The sequence below is a fragment of the Chiloscyllium plagiosum genome, unplaced genomic scaffold (genome assembly GCF_037043375.1).
Source record: "Chiloscyllium plagiosum isolate Xiang-an unplaced genomic scaffold, Cpla_swu_hap1 HiC_scaffold_1, whole genome shotgun sequence".
Taxonomy (NCBI): domain Eukaryota; kingdom Metazoa; phylum Chordata; class Chondrichthyes; order Orectolobiformes; family Hemiscylliidae; genus Chiloscyllium; species Chiloscyllium plagiosum.
Genome location: NW_028270139.1, coordinates 157,597,460 through 157,615,642, shown reverse-complemented (window position 1 = coordinate 157,615,642; position 18,183 = coordinate 157,597,460). Strand labels below are relative to the sequence as shown.

Genomic DNA, 18,183 nt, shown 5'->3' with positions numbered 1-18,183 from the left:
GATTAAAGAATTTTATACATCTTAACGAGACCACTTCTTGTGTCTTTTTGAAACCCAGAATGCTGCCTTTACACATATTGGCACGGATCAGACTAAAATAAGTAGACAATGCATGCACAACATGGAAGGCAATCAGGTAAAGTCATTACCTCAAAGAAAACTGTTGCCTTTCTCTGGAGACACTCAAAACTCAGGTACATTTCAAGAAAAGCGAGTTAAATACATTTTTGAGAATGTCCAGAAGGATTAGATTAGATAATGTAAGGTAGGAGGTGGTTGCATGGTTAGGTAAACTGATAATCTGGTTCTGCAATGCACATTCCATGTAACATCTCCACTCTGTACGATCATCAGATATTTCTACCTTTTAAATTAAACCTATTCTCTTTTCACTTTTTATCTTTCCCACCCAATCCTGGACAATCATCACTTAATGTCTAACTGTTAAAAAGTAAAGAAAAATTTTCAAAACCCTCAAAGCCCCATCTTATCCTTTTCAAATTTCAGTTTAGAATAATTGAGGGAAAAGGAGGGGTGAGAAAAGCCTACCTTCTCAAAAGGCCATCTGGAAGAACACTGCTGACTAAAAACACATGAAGCCCAATAAATATCCTGAGAAACATTAAGCAGATGCCAAAAGGAGTATAGAGCACAAGAAGGGCAAGGATGAAGCCATCTGTCGGTAACCTGCAAATGGAAAAGAAACAGACACTCAGGAACATTGCATAAAATCTTCCAGGAAAGAAAGAAGGTAGTGACATTATTGGCAAATTAATCTTGGAAGCCGAACACCAGGAGAAGTTCCATCCCTACTACTGAGTACAAAATCCCTAATTTGGGTTTTCCAGTGAACTAGTGGGTGCCAAATTAAATTCCATGTCTGGCCATGCATTTACTTCATTGTTACACTTATCCTACTGTCATTCCAGTGTGATTACATTCCAGACCTTCATGAACCAAGTATTTCATTGCCCAGAGGTGAAATAGTCAGGGGGTAAGGTCAAAAAGAGCTCAGCAGAAATTTGGTTGAATGTGAAAACACACAGCAGGGAGAAAGAACATGTCTGGAACTAAAGTAAGTTAAAGTGAATCAACATAAATTGGTACCAAGGTAGCATTTGGTCATATAGCTGGTCAGAATGGACGAGTTGGACCAAAGGGTCTGTTTCCCTCCTGTACATCTCTCTGACTCTAGATTAAGAATCTGTGTGGACCCTGTGGCCAGTTGAAAGGTTTGCATGGACACTATGAAGATTAGTGTGCTCAGCGCAGCTGGTTTGAGTATCAGTGTGATCATGTTACGGGTTATTGAGATTAGAGTGAGGTTCAGTCTACTCGGTTTGAGGGTCAGTGAGGCCAGCTGGAAGGTCGGTGCGGCCAGCTGGAAGGTCGGTGTGGCCATTTGGAAGGTCAGTGTTGTCAGCTGTAAGGTCAGTGTGGCAATCTGGAAGGTCATAAGCCCTTCTTCAAGAATGAGGAGGGTGTGCCAAGCAGGCTAAGATAAAAGGTAGGGAGGAGGGACTTGGGGGAGGGGCGATGGGAATGCGATAGGCGGAAGGAGGTTAAGGTGAGGGTGATAGGCCGGAGAGGGGGTGGGGGCGGAGAGGTCGGGAAGAAGATTGCAGGTCAAGAAGGCGGTGCTGAGTCTGAGGGCTGGGACTGAGAAAAGGTGGGGGGAGGGAAAATGAGGAAGCTGGAGAAATCTGTATTCATCCCTTGTGGCTGGAGGGTTCCTAGGCGGAAGATGAGTCGCTCTTCCTCCAGGCGTTGTGTTGCCATGGTCTGGTGATGGAGGAGGCCAAGGACCTGCATGTCCTTGGCGAAGTGGGAGGGGGAATTAAAGTGTTCAGCCACAGGACGGTTGGGCTGGTTGGTGCGGGTGTCCCAGAGGTGTTCTCTGAAACGTTCCGCAAGTAGGCAGCCTGTCTCCCCAATGTATAGGAGGCCACATCGGGTGCAGCGGATGCAGTAAATGATGTGTGTGGAGTTGCAGGTGAATTTCTGATGGATATTGAAGGATCCCTTGGGGCCTTGGAGGGAAGTGAGGGTGGAGGTGTGGGCGCAAGTTTTGCATTTTTTGCGGTTGCAGGGGAAGGTGCCGGGAGTGGAGGTTGGGTTGGGTTGGTGGGGGGTGTGGATCTGACAAGGGAGTCGCGGAGGGAGTGGTCTTTCCGGAACACTGATAGGGGTGGGGAGGGAAATATATCCCTGGTGGTGGGGTCCGTTTGGAGGTGGCAGAAATGACGAAGGATGATCCGATGTATCTGGAGGTTGGTGGGGTGGTAGGTGAGGACTAGTGGGGTTCTGTCCTGGTGGCGATTAGAGGGGCGGGGTTCAAGGGCGAAGGAGCGGGAAGTGGAGGAGATGCAGTGGAGAGCATCGTCAACCACGTCTGAGGGGAAATTGCGGTCTTTCAAACAAGGGGCCATCTGGGTTGTTCGGTATTTTATCTTACCCTGCTTTACACACCCTCCTCATTCCTGAAGAAGGGCTTATACCTGAAACGTCGATTCTCTTAATCCTTGAATGCTGCCTGACCTGCTGCGCTTTTCCAGCAACACATTTTTACGCTCTGATCTCCAGCATCTGCAGTCCTCACTTTCTCCCAGCTGGAAGGTCGTTGAGGCCATTTGGAAGGTCGGTGTGGTCAGCTGGGAGGTCGGTGTGGTCAGCTGGGAGGTCGGTGTGGCCAGCTGGGAGGTCGGTGTGGCCAGCTGGGAGGTCGGTGTGGCCTGCTGGGAGGTCGGTGTGGTCAGTTGGAAGGTCGGTGTGGTCTGCTGGAAGGTCGGTGTGGTCAGCTGGAAGGTCGGTGTGGTCTGCTGGAAGGTCGGTGTGGTCAGCTGGGAGGTCGGTGTGGTCTGCTGGGAGGTCGGTGTGGTCTGCTGGGAGGTCGGTGTGGTCTGCTGGGAGGTCGGTGTGGTCTGCTGGGAGGTCGGTGTGGTCTGCTGGGAGGTCGGTGTGGTCTGCTGGAAGGTCGGTGTGGTCAGCTGGGAGGTCGGTGTGGTCTGCTGGGAGGTCGGTGTGGTCAGCTGGGAGGTCGGTGTGGTCAGCTGGAAGGTCGGTGTGGTCTGCTGGGAGGTCGGTGTGGTCTGCTGGAAGGTCGGTGTGGTCAGCTGGGAGGTCGGTGTGGTCTGCTGGGAGGTCGGTGTGGTCTGCTGGGAGGTCGGTGTGGTCAGCTGGGAGGTCGGTGTGGTCTGCTGGGAGGTCGGTGTTATCCTGAGTCTCTCTCACCTTTTGAATTCCAGCAGTTGCTGCACCTTCGGCCTCTCCATTGCTCCGTGACTTCAGCTCAGGCCCCGATCCCAGCTTCTCCTACTCCCTGTCCCCCAAGAGAGCTGGAAAGACTGCCAGTGCCTGTCTGTCCTCTCAGAGGCCACACCGTCCGCTCTCCGCCACCATCTCTCCTTCTGTCTCGGTCTGGCTCCGGACCTCACCACATCGCCGCCATGTTAACAAAACTGACCGTGGCGTAACGGCATTGGGTCGGCAACACGCAGGCGCGGGTCCGCGCACAACCTGCAGGGAGATGTAGTCCACCGTCGTCATCATCTCGTGGCTGCATCTCGACCAGAGAACTACAACTCCCAGCATGCACGCGGTGCGACCAGCCCGCACATTCCCACAGGTTCCGTTCAGTGGGCATGCGCTCCAGAACTACTCTTTTACACATGCCACAACTTTTGCTTCTTAAAGAATCACAGGGCATGGAAATAGACTTTTTGGTCCAAGTTGACCATGCCAACCAGACATCCCAATCTGACCTGGTGCCATTTGGCAGCACCTGGCCCATATCCCTCTTGACCCTTGCCATTCATATACCCATCCGGATGCCTTTTAAATGTTGCCATTGTACCAGCCTCCACCAATTCCTCTGGCAGCTCATTCCATACACGCACCACACTCTGCATAAAAACGTTGCCCACTTAGGTCCTTTTCAAATCTTTTCCCCTCACACCTTAAACCTATGTCCTGTAGTTTTGGCATCTCCTTCTCTGGGAAAATGACCTTGACTATTCACTCTGTCCATGCTCCTCATGATTTTGTTAACCTCTGTAAGGTTATACTTCAGCCTGCGACCTTCCAGGGAATGAAACCCCAGCCAATTCAGACTCTCGGTATAATTCAAATTCTCCAGTCCTGGCACCATCCTCGTAACTCTTTTCTTTCCCTCTGATTCTCCTCCAAAAACTTACCCACTACTGACATAAGGCTCACTGGTCTAGCTTCTTGGCTTTTCTTTGCAGCCTTAAATAAACAATGGCATCACAATAGCCAACCTTCATTCTTCTGGCAATTCACCCCTGGCTGTTGATAATATGATAATCTCAACAAAGGCAATATCTTCCCGAGCTTAGAGACAAAGTGTCCTACAGCACCGAAACAGACCCTTCAGCCCAACTCCTCCATGCTGATCAAGCTTCCCAAACTAATCTAGTACCACTTGCATGCATTTGGCTCATAACCCTCTAAACCTTTCCTATTCATGTATCCATCCAAATGTCTTTTAAATGTTGTAACTATACCTGTATTTACCAATTCCTCTGGCAGTTCATTCCACATACAAACTACCCTCAGGTCCCTTTTAAATCTTTCTCCTCTAACCTTAAAAATATGCCCCCTCAGGGAGTTTTGAATTCACCTAATCTAGGGAAAAGACCTTGCTATTCACCTCACAATTTTATAAACATCTATAAGGTCACCCCTTACCTCTTACACTCCAATGAGAAAAGGCCCAGCCTATCCAGCATCTCCTTATTATTCAAACCTTCCAGTCCTGGCAACATCTGGGTCGGACATCCATAATTATGAAGTGCTTCAAAAGGTTAGTCATTGCTCATATCAACTCTAGCCTCCCAGTCCTCTTCGATCCCATATAATTTGCCTGCCAGCGCAACAGATCCAGGGCTATCTGCTAGCCATATACTTATCACTGGAACATCATGATAATAAGGATACCTATGTCAGGCTTCTACTTAATGACTACAGCTCCACCTTCAACACTATAATCCCAATCAAACCCATCTCCAAACTCCAAAACTTGGATCTCTACTTCATCCTCTGCAACTTCCTGACATACAGACTGCAATCACTGAAGATAGGCAACAACACGGTGGGCGGCACGGTGGCACAGTGGTTAGCACTGCTGCCTCACAGCGCCAGAGATCCGGGTTCAGTTCCCACCTCGGGCGACTGACTGTGTGCAGTTTGCACGTTCTCCCCGTGTCTGCGTGGGTTTCTTCCGGGTGCTCCGGTTTCCTCCCACAGTCCAAAGATGTGCACGTCAGGTGAATTGGCCATGCTAAAATTGCCCGTAGTGTTAGGGGTAAATGTACGGGAGTGGGTGGGTTGCGCTTCGGCGGGTCGGTGTGGACTTGTTGGGCCGAAGGGCCTGTTTCCACACTGTGTGTAATCTAATCTAATCTAAACACCTCCTTCACAACAATCCTCAACATCAGCACTCTGCAAGGAGGCATACTCAGCCCGCTACTGTACTCCCTGTACTGTCATGACTGTTTGGCAAAATTTCATCCAAACTCTATCTACAAGTTCGTTGACAACACCATTGGTGCAGGCCAGATATGAAACAATGAAGAGTCAGAATACAGAAAGTGATAGAGTGCTTGATGACTTGGTGTAAAGATAGTGATCTCTCCTTCAACGTCAGCAAAGCTAAAGAGCGGATCATCGAATTCATGAAGCAAGGAGGAGGGCACAACCCTATCTACATCAATGGAGCTGAGGTGGAGATGGTTGACGAATGACGATCACCAACAATCTGTTCTGGTCCACCTACGCTGATGCAGTGGTCAAGAACACCTCTTCTTCCTAAGGAAATTCAGCATATTCATATGAATTCTAACCAACTGTTGCAGATGCACCATGGAAAACATTCTGTCTCGATGCAACGTGACTTGATATGGCAACTGCTCTTGTCCAGGATCTTAAGAAACCACAAAGAGTTGTGAACACAGCCCAGTCCATCATGCAAGCTGACCTTCCATACATTGACTCCGCCCACACTTCTCACTGCCTCAGAAAGGCAGGCAACATCATCAAAGACCTTCCCCACCTAGTTATAATGTCTTCAAATGTCTTTCATCAGGCAGGAGATAGCAAAGCTTAAACAAACATACCAACAGGTTCAAGAACAGCTTCTTCCCCATTGTTATTAGACTTCTGAATGGACCTCTCAAATTTCAATCTAATGTTGACCTTGCTTTTTGTGCTAGGAGAAATTGAGGACTGCAGATGCTGGAGATCAGAGTCGAGAATGTGTTGCTGGAAAAACACAACAGGCCAGGCAGCATCCGACGAGTAGGAAAATCGATGTTTCAGGCATAAACCCTTTATCAGGAATGAGGCTTGTGGGCCAAGAGCTTTTTGTGCATCTTGTCTGCAGTCATTCAATCACTCTATGATCTTTATATGATTTGGTGATGCCGGTGTTGGACTGGGGTGTACAAAGTTAAAATCACACAACATCAGGTTATAGTCCAACAGGTTTATTTGGAAGCATTAGCTTTCGGAGTGCTGCTCCTTCATCAGGTGATTGTGGAGTATAAGATTGTAAGTCACAGAATTTATAGCAAAAGTTTACAGTGTAACTGAAATTATACATTGAAAAAGACCAGGATTGTTTGTTATGTAAATTGCAGAACATTTAAAAGTTATATTCTCAAGTGAATTTTAACAATTGGTGTCATGTCGGCCCAGATAATGCATTTAAGGTGTGAGGTGTCCTGTGTGAGACTGTCTGTGCCACAATGGTCAGACTGATTCTAATCTAAAAAATGGATGCACAGAATCTTACATGGATTCATGCAGTTTTTGATCAAAGTGAAATGTAATTCTGCAAGTACAAATTCACCCCACAAACTTGTATGTGTATGTGTGCGTGTGAGTGTGTGTGTGTGTGTGGGGGGGGGGGGTGATGAGTATTTGTGAGAGTGTGTGTATGTAAAGGGGCATAAGTCTGTGAGAGGAAGCAAGTGTGCGTGTGGGAGTGTATGTGTCAGCGTATGAGAAAGGGTCTGTGTGAGTGTATGTTTCTGTAGGAAGTGTGTGTGTGCCTGTAAGAGAATGTGTGTGTGTGTGTGTGTGTGTGTGTGTGTGTGTGTGTGTGTGTGTGTATAGTGCAATGGGGTCACCTGTAATGTGACATGAACCCAACGTCCTAGTTGAAGCCATCCCCATGGGTGCCCAACTTGCCTATCAGCCTCTGTTCGGCCACTTCGGGACAGGCAACAACGAAAAGTGGCTGAGCAGAGGCTGATAGCCAAGTTCGGTACCCAAGGGGATGGCCTCAACCGGGACCTTGGGTTCATGTCACACTACAGGTGACCCCATTGCACTATACACACACACACACACACACACACACACACACACACACACACACACACACACACACACACACACACACACACACACACACACCAGAACTGTACACAGTAATCCAAAGTGGCCTCATCAACATCCTGTACAATCTCAACATGACATCCCAACTCCTATACTCAACGGTCTGAGCATTGTAGGTGAGTGTGCTAAATGCTGTCTTAACCACCCTGTCTACCTGTGATGCAACTTTCAAAGAACCATGTACCTGAACACTAGGTCTCTCTGTTCGACAATACAACCCAGGCCTCTTCCAGTAAATGTATAAATCCTGCCCTTATTTGTTTTACCAAAATGCAATACCTCATAATTATCCAAATTAAACTCTATCTGCCACTCCTCAGTCCAATACCCCAATTGTTCAAGATCCCTTTGTAATCTAAGACAACCTTCTTCACTGTCGACTATACCACCAATTTTGGTGTCAGCCGCAAACTTACTAACCATGCCTCCTGAAGTCACATCCAAATCATTTATGTAAATGACAAACAAAAGTAAACGCAGTGCTGATTCCTGTGGAACACTGTTGATCACAGGCCTCCAGTCCAAAAAACAGTCCAAACCACAAATCTCTGTTTCTACCATAAGGTGGAGGAGCCGGTATTGGACTGGGGTGGACAAAGGAAAAAATTCACACACATCATTTCAGTTGCATGATACTGTAATATTTTGCTACAAATTCCGTGTCTTATAGTCCTGTACCATGCTACCTGATGAAGGAGCAGTGCTCTGAAAGCTGTGCTTCTAATTAAACCTGTTGGTCTATAACCTGGTGTTGTGTGATTTTCAACTTCTACCATAAAGCCAATTTTATATTGAATTGGTAAGCTTTCCCTGAATCCCATGTGATCTAACTTTATTAATTAGTTTACCATAAAGAATTTTGCCAAAGGCTATACTAAAGTCCGTGTAGATAACATCTGCCATTCTGTCCTCATCTTCCTTTTGGTTCAGTCCTCAAAAAACTCAATCAAGTTTGTGAAACATGATTTCCCACACACAAAGCTTTGCTGACTATTCCTAATCAGTCTTGGCTTCTCCAAATGCATGTAAATCCTTTCTCTCAGAATCGCTTCCGATAACATATCTGATGTCAGCCTCACAGGTCTATAGTTCCCAGGCTTCTCCTTATGGATTTTCTTTAACAATGGCACATTAGCCACCCTTCAGTTCCCTGGCACCTCACCTGTGGCTGTAAATGATACAAATATCTCTACCTGGACCACAAGATTTTCCTGCTCCTCGGATGCTGCCTGAACTGCTGTGCTTTTCCAGCACCACTCTAACCCACACAATTTCTTCCCTAACTTCCCACAACGTCCTGGGATATATTTTATCAGGTCCTGGAGATTAATCTACATTCATGTTTTTAAGACCTATAGTACTTCCTCTTCTGTAGTGTGGACTGTTGTCAAAACATCAATATTTATTTCCAAGTTGTCTTGCCTCCATTTCTCAATAGTAAAAACCAGCGTAAAATATTTAATATCCCTCCCATCTCCTAAGGTTCAACACAAAGGTAACCTAATTGATTTTTAAGGGGTTCTACTCCCTCATTTGTTGTTTTGTTGCTCTTAATGTATTTATAGAATCTTTTTGGATTATCTTTAACCTTATTAGCCAAGGCTATCTCATATCCCATTTGCCCTCCTCATTTTGTTCTAAGAATGCCCCCATACCCCTTATACAATTCAACAGATTTTCTTATCCCAGTTGTCTACACCTAATGTATGACTCCTTCTTACTCCGGCTTGAGAAGTTGGTGGTAAGCTACCTTCCTGAACTGCTGCAGTGCACTTGCTGTACGTAGACCCGCAATGCCCTTGGGGAGGGAATTCCAGGATTTTAATTCTGCAACAGTGAAGCAATGGCAATGTATTTTCAAGTCAAGATGGTGAGTAACTTGGAGGGTGACTTGAAGGTGGTTGTGTACCCATGTATCTGCTGCCCTTGTCCTTCGAGATGGAAGTGGTCGTGGGTTTGGAAGGTGCCGTCTGAGGATCTTTGGTGAATTTCTGCATTGCATCTTGTAGATAGTACACACTGCTGCTACTCAACATTGGTGAAGGAGGGAATGGATGCTTGTGGACATGGTGCCAATCAAGTGGGCTGCTTTGTCCTGGATGGGGTAAAGCCTCTTGAGTGTTGTTGGAGTTGAACTCATTCAGCCAAGTGGGGAGTATTCCATCACACTCCTGACTTGCACCTTGAAAATGGTGGATAGAATTTGGAGAAACGTTACTCACCAGAGGACTCTGACATGTCCTTGTGCCATAGTACTGTTACATTATTAGGTACATGCCTGTCATAGAATCATAGAGATGTATAGCACGGAAACAGACCCTTCGGTCCAACCCATCCATGCCGACCAGATATCCCAACCCAATCTAGTCCCACCTGCCAGCACCCGGCCCATATCCCTCCAAACCCTTCCTATTCATATACTCATCCAAATGCCTCTTAAATGTTGCAATTGTACCAGCCTCCACTACATCCTCTGGCAGCTCATTCCATACACGTACCACCCTCTGCGTGAAAAGGTTGCCCCTTAGGTCTCTTTTATATCTTTCCCCTCTCGCTCTAAACCTATGCCCTCTAGTTCTGGACTCCCCGATCCCAAGGAAAAGATTTTGTCTATTTATCCTATCCATTCCCCCCATAATTTTGTAAACCTCTATAAGGTCACCCCTCAGCCTCCGACGCTCCAGGGAAAACAGCCCCCAGCCTGTTAAGCCTCTCTGTATAGCTCAAATCCTCCAACCCTGGCAACATGCTTGTAAATCTTTTCTGAACCCTTTCAAGTTTCACAACATCTTTCCAGTAGGAAGGAGACCAGAATTGCACGCACTATTCCAACAGTGGCTTGACCAATGTCCTGTACAACATGACCTCCCAACTCCTATACTCAATACTCTGACCAATAAAGGAAAGCATACCAAACGCCTTCTTCACTATCCTATCTACCTGCGACTCCACTTTCAAGGAGCTATGAACCTGCACTCCAAGGTCTCTTTGTTCAGCAACAGTACCTAGGACCTTACCATTAAGTGTATAAGTCCTGCTAAGATTTGCTTTCCCAAAATGCAGCACCTCGCATTTATCTGAATTAAACTCCATCTGCCACTTCTCAGTCCATTGGCCCAGATCCTGTTGTAATCTGAGGTAACCCTCTTCGCTGTCCACTACACCTCCAATTTTGGTGTCACCTGCAAACTTACCAACTGTACCTCTTATGCTCGCATCCAAATCATTTACGTAAATGACAAAAAGTAGAGGGCCCAGCACCGATCCTTGTGGCACTCCACTGGTCACAGGCCTCCAGTCTGAAAAACAATCCTCCACCACCACCCTCTGTCTTCTACCTTTGAGCCAGTTCTGTATCCAAATGGCTAGTTCTCCCTGTATTCCATGAGATCTAACCTTGCTAATCAGTCTCCCATGGGGAAGCCTGTGTTGGAACTGTATGGGATAGTTTGATGAGGGATGTGGACAAGTACCATCCATGATTGTATCAGTATGATACTACGGCACATTACTTTTATGGAGATGAATTCCCATATTCCCATCCTCCATTGTCGTGTGGCACTATCACCACTCAAGGACAGACTTCAAACAGACCCAGCAACTTAATACAGGGTATCCACGAGGTGCTGTGGGCCATCAGCAGCAGGAGAATTGTATTCAAATACAATTTGCAATCCTATATTGTACACTCAAATATTACCATAACAACAGGGAATCAAACCTAGTTCACTCAAGTACAAATGAATGAAGAGTGCAGAATGACATGCGGGAGCAGTACCAGACATGCCCAAAAATGAGGTCAACCTGATGAAGCTCCAAAACAGGACTTCTTAATGTTCGTGGCATAAGAAGTGTTATGAAAATGTGGGTGCACTGTACCTTTAAGAGAGTTAAAAGCTAGCAGAACTACCTGACAGCACCAAGTGTTCTGAATAAGATACAATGTAATATGTGCTCCAGCTACTGGGTAACTCGGGTAGCTGGTTGCCTGGAGACAATAAAAAAATTGAATTAGGCCAGTGAAACTATACCCCCAAAAATACCAAATTCCACTCAAGTTTTAATTGAATATATTGATAATCTTAAAAAGCCAATGACACAATCTGATGCTTTGGGGGTATAAGACTGGAGAAAATTGACTAGTTGGGAAGAGAACTGCCATGCCACCAGCATGTAGAGATTGCCTGAAAGTAACTCTCTTAAAGGTACCTTTATCGAACTGTGACCTTTACAGCATAATCCCTAAGAAGAAAAGAAGACAGAGGAAGATCCAAATAGAAGATTCAACAGCTGGCTGGTTTTGAAAACTTGAATTTTTGATAAATCTTAATCTGGGTGTTTTATTGGACTGGTATTATAGAAGGGAAGATAAAAGATAGGTTAGAGGAAGGAGTTGTAAATAGTGGTTAGTGTATTATTCTGTTATACTTTAAGAAATAAAGTTGTTAATTTTTACTTTAAGTAGTTCTTGGCCCCTCGAATTTTCACAGATTACTGCACGGGATAAATCTGGTGTAAATCTGGTGTTGCTGGTGTAAATTAAGCAGGAGGGTTTGTCCCATGTCGTAACAAGAAGAAAGTGACAAACAGGGCTAAGCGATTCCACAACCAACAAATCAGGTCTAACTAAGCTCTTCAGTCCTGCCGCATCCAGTTGCAAATGGTGATGGACAAATAAACAACTCACTGGAGTGAGAGGCTCCACAAATATCCCCATCCAGTGCTTAGCTTCTGAGCGTGGGATCTGCCACTCATGGGCTCATGTAATGTGACCTGCTGCCTACACACGGCTTCATCATTGTCTTTGCTGCTCGCTAATCTTTTTTTGTTTAAGCTGCCCTCGGGGCTCCTCCTAACATCCTCCTGTGGGAGACTGGGGCCCCACTTATCTCCATCCCCGCTCCACCTTGGGTGGCAGCATCGAAAGATGAGCCAAGTCCCATCAGTCAACGTCCAGCGTTGGAGAAGGTGCAGGACCCATGCGATGTGACCATCTCCAGCTCAGAGACAGTGAACATGGAAGTGAAGGTGGAAATAGGAAAGGAGCACATTGCAAGGAACCCGGGGACAATGTCGGATGGCGCCGTCTGAGAGCAGAGAGCTGAAGTCTACGGAAAGGGAAAGATTAACTTTTGAAGATGTTTCAGTTTCATAACATCAATTTAATATCATTTTATTCAGTAAGTTATTCTGTAATTCAAGACAGCGCCAGGGCTTGGCGACATTATCCATTTTTCTGGACACCAATTACAATATTAAATAAATTTAAATCAATCTAAATAAATCTTCAATAATAGGTAGGTGTATCACATTAGCGAAAAAGGTAAGGTGGAAGCATTTGCAACAATCTTCAGCCCAAAGTGCTAAATGGTTGATCCAATTTGGTTTCCCCAGTATCCCACAGGTTCCAATAAAAGGCCCTCAGATTGTTTTCTCGTGGCACACTATGATTTCTGGCAATTTCCAGCAGCAGAAGTCAATGTGTCAGCATGCGAATCAGCATCTACAAAATCTCAGGGGAATGGCAGGATTCTGGTCTCCAGCCAATTCAATTCACTCCATGTGATACCAAGAAACTGTTGGAGACATGGGATACTGCAAAGGCTATGGGCCCGGACAACATTCCAGAAATAGTACTGAAGACTTATGCTCCAGAACTTGCCCCTCTCCTGGCCAAACTATTCCAATACAGTAACAACACTGGCATCTACTTAACAATGTGGAAAATTGGCCAGGTCTGTCCTGTATACAAAAAGTGGGACAAATCCAACCCGGCCAATTACCACCCCATCAGTCTACTCTCAATCATCAGTAAAGTGATGGAAGGTATCATGAACAGTGCTATCAAGCAGCACCTGCTCAGCAATAACCCGCTCAGTGACGCCCAGTTTGGGTTCTGCCAGGGCCATTCAACTCCTAACCTCATTACAGCCTCAGTTCAAATCATGTGGGGCATAGATAAGGTGAATAGCGAAGCTTTTTCCCCATGGTCAGGGTGTCCAAAACTAGAAAGCATAGGTTTAAGGTGAGAAGGGAAAAGGGACTAGAGTGGCAACTTTTTCACACAGAAGGTACTGTGTATATGGAACGAGCTGCCAAAGGAGATGGTAGAGGTAGGTACAATTAAAACATTTAAAATACTTTTGGACAGATACACGGAGAGGAAAGGTTTAGAGGAATATGGAGCAAATGCAGGAAAATGTGATTATTCAGTTTAGGAAACATGGTGGGCATGGAGAAGTCAGGACGCAGGGTCTGCTTCTGTGCTGTATGATGAAGCAGCTGAGAGAAGGTGGTATGAGGTGATCAGTAGCATTCTTTGCCCATGTTTGACCTGATGCCACGAGACTTCATGAGTCAGGTCAGTTCTGCCCCATTGTACCAGCGCCTTAGCTGGATCTGTCCTGATGGTGGGCGAGCACATACCCAGGGATGGTGATTTCATTTTGTAGGACACTATCTGTGAGTATAACTCTGTCTGATGTTGCTTCAGTAGTTTGTGAGACAGCTCCCCGCATTTTGGCACTAGCCCCTAACTGATGGTGAGGGGGTCTTTGCTGAGTTTGCCATTGTCCTTTCTTGTATCTAGGTTGATGCAAGGTAATCTGGCTTTATTCTTTTTTTTCCAGTTTTCTTAAAAATCATTTTGAGTAGCTTGCTGGACCACTTCAGAACCACATGTAAGGATGACACAAGATAATTAGCAAACCAGATAGGTTTTTTATGACAATCAAGTTTCATGGTCATCATTTGACTTTTAGTTCCAGATTTTCTTTGATGGGACCTGAATCTGGGTCCCAGAGTATTGTCTATAACTAGTCTGGGGTTACTAGTGCAGCAACAATACCATTTTACTGCTGCCTGTACCTGAACACAAGCACTTGGCCGAAGATCTTAACCATTTGCCTCTCTCCATTCTAAGTACTCAGTAAGAATGTTGACCATTTCCCACACCTTGGAAATCCCTGTTCGAAGGAAGGTAGACACAGGTGATCATCATCACCTCCACGCTGCCAGCTCAGCCTGCAACCATTTGAGCACCAGGGTCTCAAATCTGAGATAAAAGTCACGACTTACTGGCCAACTGAGACCTCCAGGTCCTCACATACTTTAAAGACCTTTTTTGATTTGATTTATAATGTACCTAGGTCCAGTGAATGAGAGAAAGTGAGGACTGCAGATGCTGGAGATCAGTCGAAAAGCTGGAAAAACAGGTCGGGCAGCATCCGAAGAGCAGGAGAGATGAAGTTTTGGGTATAAGCCGTTCATCAGGAATATGGGGGGGGGGGGGGGGGGGGGAGGGTTGAGAGATAAATAGGAGTGTGAGTGGAAAGGTGGCTGGGAAATCGATAGGCAGATGCAGGTGGGGGTGATGTTGATAGGTCGATGGAGGGGGTGGGGCGGATAGGTGAGAAGGAAGATGGGCAGGTAGGATAGTTCAAGGGAGCAGGTAAGGGTCAACCACATTATGGTTCTGGAATTACATGTAGGTCAAACCAGGTAAAGCAACACATTTCCCTCCCTAAATAGATATTAATGAACCATTTGGATTTTTACAATGATTAATGATAGCTTTGTGGTCACCATTACTGAGACAAGTGTTTTCCCAGAGTTCTTTCTTGAATTTTAATTCCCCCAGCTATCATGATGGGATTTGAACCCTGTCTCCAGTTAGTCCCTTGTTTTCCATCATCTCATTCATTTGTCCACCACAGACATTGAAGCACCTATTCTATGTAGAACTCGTTCTTGGCAGATAGTGTGCAGAAGGACAATGGAAATGCTTTAAGGATGTCCTCAGGTCATACCCAAGAGGTCAAACAGCCTATCGGCATTCCTAGAAGTCCTGGTTTGTGACCAACAATTGAGAAGAAAGGTTATTCCAGGTTGGCCTCAATCACAAGCAGAGAATACAGCTGGAGCATGCAGAGTAAAGCTGAGGTAGTGAAGGGTGTGCACAAACCTCCAAACAACCGATTTACTTAACCCTTCAAGCACCTCTGACATATGTCGGAGTCTGCAAATTATCCATTGGATTTATCAACCATCTCAGAACACATTGAACTGGGATACAGACAAGTCATCCTTAATCCTGAGGGACCACCCATGAAAAATTCAGTTCCATCCATCACTGAAGGTGAAAATACAGACTAAGCTGACACTGTGCTAAAACAGTGATACTGGCATGGATAGGGTGAAAAGCCAAAAGCCTTTTTTCCAGGGTAAGGGAGTCTAAAATAGAGGGCATAGGTTTAAGATGAGAGGGGAAATATTTAAAAGGGACTTCAGGGGCAACCTTTTCACACAGAGGGTGCATGTATGTATGGAATGAGCTGCCAGAGGAAGTGGTGGAGGCTGGTACAATTGCAACATTGAAAAGGCATCAGGATGGATTTATGAAGAGGGCCAAATGCTGGTAATTGGAAAGAGATGAGGTTAGGTTACCTGGTCAGCATGGACAAGTTGCACTGAAGGGTCTGTTTCCATGCTATACATTTCTGTAAGCCCATTTGGAATGGCATAGCAAATTAGGACCCTTTTTATCTTTCGACCCAGAAGTGTTATCACTCACAACTGAGTGACATTCCCAACATCAAAATCACTGTGACATTTTCTATGTAAACTACTAACCATCATAAGTTATAAATCGCCTGTGTAGTCGATTCAATATTCACATGCAAAGCCTTTTAAGGCCAATGCACACCATCAAAAGTGAAGTCTTTTTCAATTATATTTAATGCATACCCAGATTAAATGTGCCTTCTTTCCTTATTATGTTACAAGTATGGTAACATAAACACCTGCTGTTGTATTTATTGATACAAGGCACGCCCAGACCACAAACTGAGTTGTATTTATTGGTGCAATTCAGCTCCAGCATTATGAAAGTAGATTCACTGTTGCAGAGAATAATCAGGGGAGTTTATAAGTGAATTGATTGACTTTAAAGTCTGAAAAAAAAACTAGTCCTATACATCCTGAAAACAGCTCTTTTGGACAGTACAAAATAGACATGTCCAATTGGGATACATCTTTGAAGATGCAACATTTTGCTGGATTACTGGATCAGGATATCCCTCAACCAAGCTAAGTTGATCAACCTATTGTACAGTTTGTTACTGTTTGAAGGCATTCACACCTTCCCTCCTAATTTCATGTGAATGACGCCCCAGTACCAGCCGCTTCAGAGAAGTGAGCTTGGCAGAACAGTGCAGGGTTCAGATGAGGTGTCTGCTCAGCTGTGCTGTGTGGTCTGCTGCTTCACGGGGCTCCTTATGATCCGGCCCTCCGTGTCAATGGCAAAGTTGTAATTTTTTGGATTGTCCAGAGCTTCTGCTATCCGTTGATCCAAATTTTCCAGCGTGATGAAATTCTTCACCTCCTCCTGTGAGACAGAAAGACAGAAGGTGAGATAATGATAATCTTGCCAACTTCCAAATATCTGAAGTGAGCCATAATATGTCTGAACAAGTTGATTAAAAATATCTGCAATCTTTGGATGTTTTAGATAGTTGGACACTTGAAAAACTGTCAGAATGCAGAACATTAACAGACAGCTAGGTGGGTATATGAATACTAAGGGTTTAGAAGGATATGGGCCAAATGCTGGCATACACGACTAGTTTAGGATAGCTGGTCGGCATGGATCGAAGGGTCTATTTCCGTGCTGTATATTTCTATGACTCCCTGTGGCAGACAATTTGCAAACTGCATATATTATCACCATTTTTGGGATTTAGATTCAAAATAGAGAGCAGTGGATTCTAGCCAGTCCTATAATGTTAATGGATAAAATATTTATAGTGTTGAGTTTATAACAGATAGAATAAACACATTAAGGCAGTTATCTAATTTTTGACTTCAGGTTAGAAGGACTCAAGACTTCTGTTTAAATGAGGAGAGTCTTTCTCTTCGAGGAAGCAGGTTTGTCAGTTCAATACAGATGAAGATTATGGACTGCAGCACTTCAAGAAGGCAGCTCACCGTCACTTTCGCAAGTTCAATGAGGGATGGGTTGCTCAGCCAGCCACACTCATCTCACGAAAGAACAAGAAATAGGTTATCTCAACTGAAGTGGTTTTCAATCTCTGGATATTCCAAGCCAGGAGAACGTGCATGGAAACCTTTTGGTTGTCAGAAGTGAGAATGTTCAGGACATCAGAACTGTGAAAGGTTCATGGCAGCGGTCTTGGAAATGAACAGGTAAAATCAGCCTCAGCCGAGGGAGAGTAACTGGAAAATGTCAGTTATATAGATACATAGAAGATAGGAACAGGAGGCCGCCATTCTGCCCTTTGAGTCTGCTCCACCATTCATCATGATCGTGGTTGCTTGTCCAACTCAATAGCCTAATCCTGCTTTCTCCCTATAACCGTTGACCCCATTAGCCCCAAATGCTAAATCTAGTTGCCTCTTGAATACATTCAATGTTCTGACATCAACTACTTCTTGTGGTAATGAATTCCACAGGCTCACCACCATTTGGGTGAAGAAATGTCTCATCTCTATCCTAAATGGTCTACCCTGAATTTTCAGACTGTGACCCCTGGTTCTGGATGCACCCACCATCGGGAACATTCTCCATGTATCGACCTTGTCTAGGCGTGTTAAGTAAAGATTTAAAAAGTTTAAGAGATATATTTCTTGGAATTTGGTTTCAGTAATGGATAGTGCTGATGATAGATTGACACCTTGTTTTGAAGTTTGTGCTAGAATGTTTCTAACTGCCTTCCATATACATTATAACGTTCGTCCTATTCGGTC

General features: G+C 45.1%; 2 protein-coding genes across 5 annotated transcripts in view; both read right to left on the bottom strand.

The window, feature by feature from the left end:
- Window positions 1–3,453, bottom strand: part of aup1 (AUP1 lipid droplet regulating VLDL assembly factor) — a 58,349-nt gene extending 54,896 nt beyond the window's left edge. For 2 of the 4 annotated variants that reach the window (XM_043693565.2, XM_043693656.2), the window contains exons 1-2: window positions 3,232–3,453; window positions 550–687 (exon numbers count right to left, since the gene is read on the bottom strand). In XM_043693565.2, coding sequence (XP_043549500.1) covers window positions 550–687; window positions 3,232–3,272 — 179 coding nt within the window. In that variant the 5' untranslated portion in view covers window positions 3,273–3,453. Of the gene's footprint in view, window positions 1–549; window positions 689–3,231 lie in introns of those variants that run through there. The other 2 variants (XM_043693846.2, XM_043693751.2) reach the window with 2 other exon arrangements.
- Window positions 3,454–16,254: 12,801 nt separating this feature from the next.
- The window catches only part of LOC122551743 (small ribosomal subunit protein mS26), a 37,838-nt gene continuing 35,909 nt past the window's right edge, over window positions 16,255–18,183 (bottom strand). Inside the window, exon 4 of the mRNA XM_043694186.2 lies at window positions 16,255–16,804. Within this exon, the coding sequence (XP_043550121.2) occupies window positions 16,655–16,804 (150 nt within the window). The 3' untranslated portion in view covers window positions 16,255–16,654. The remainder of the gene's footprint in view (window positions 16,805–18,183) is intronic.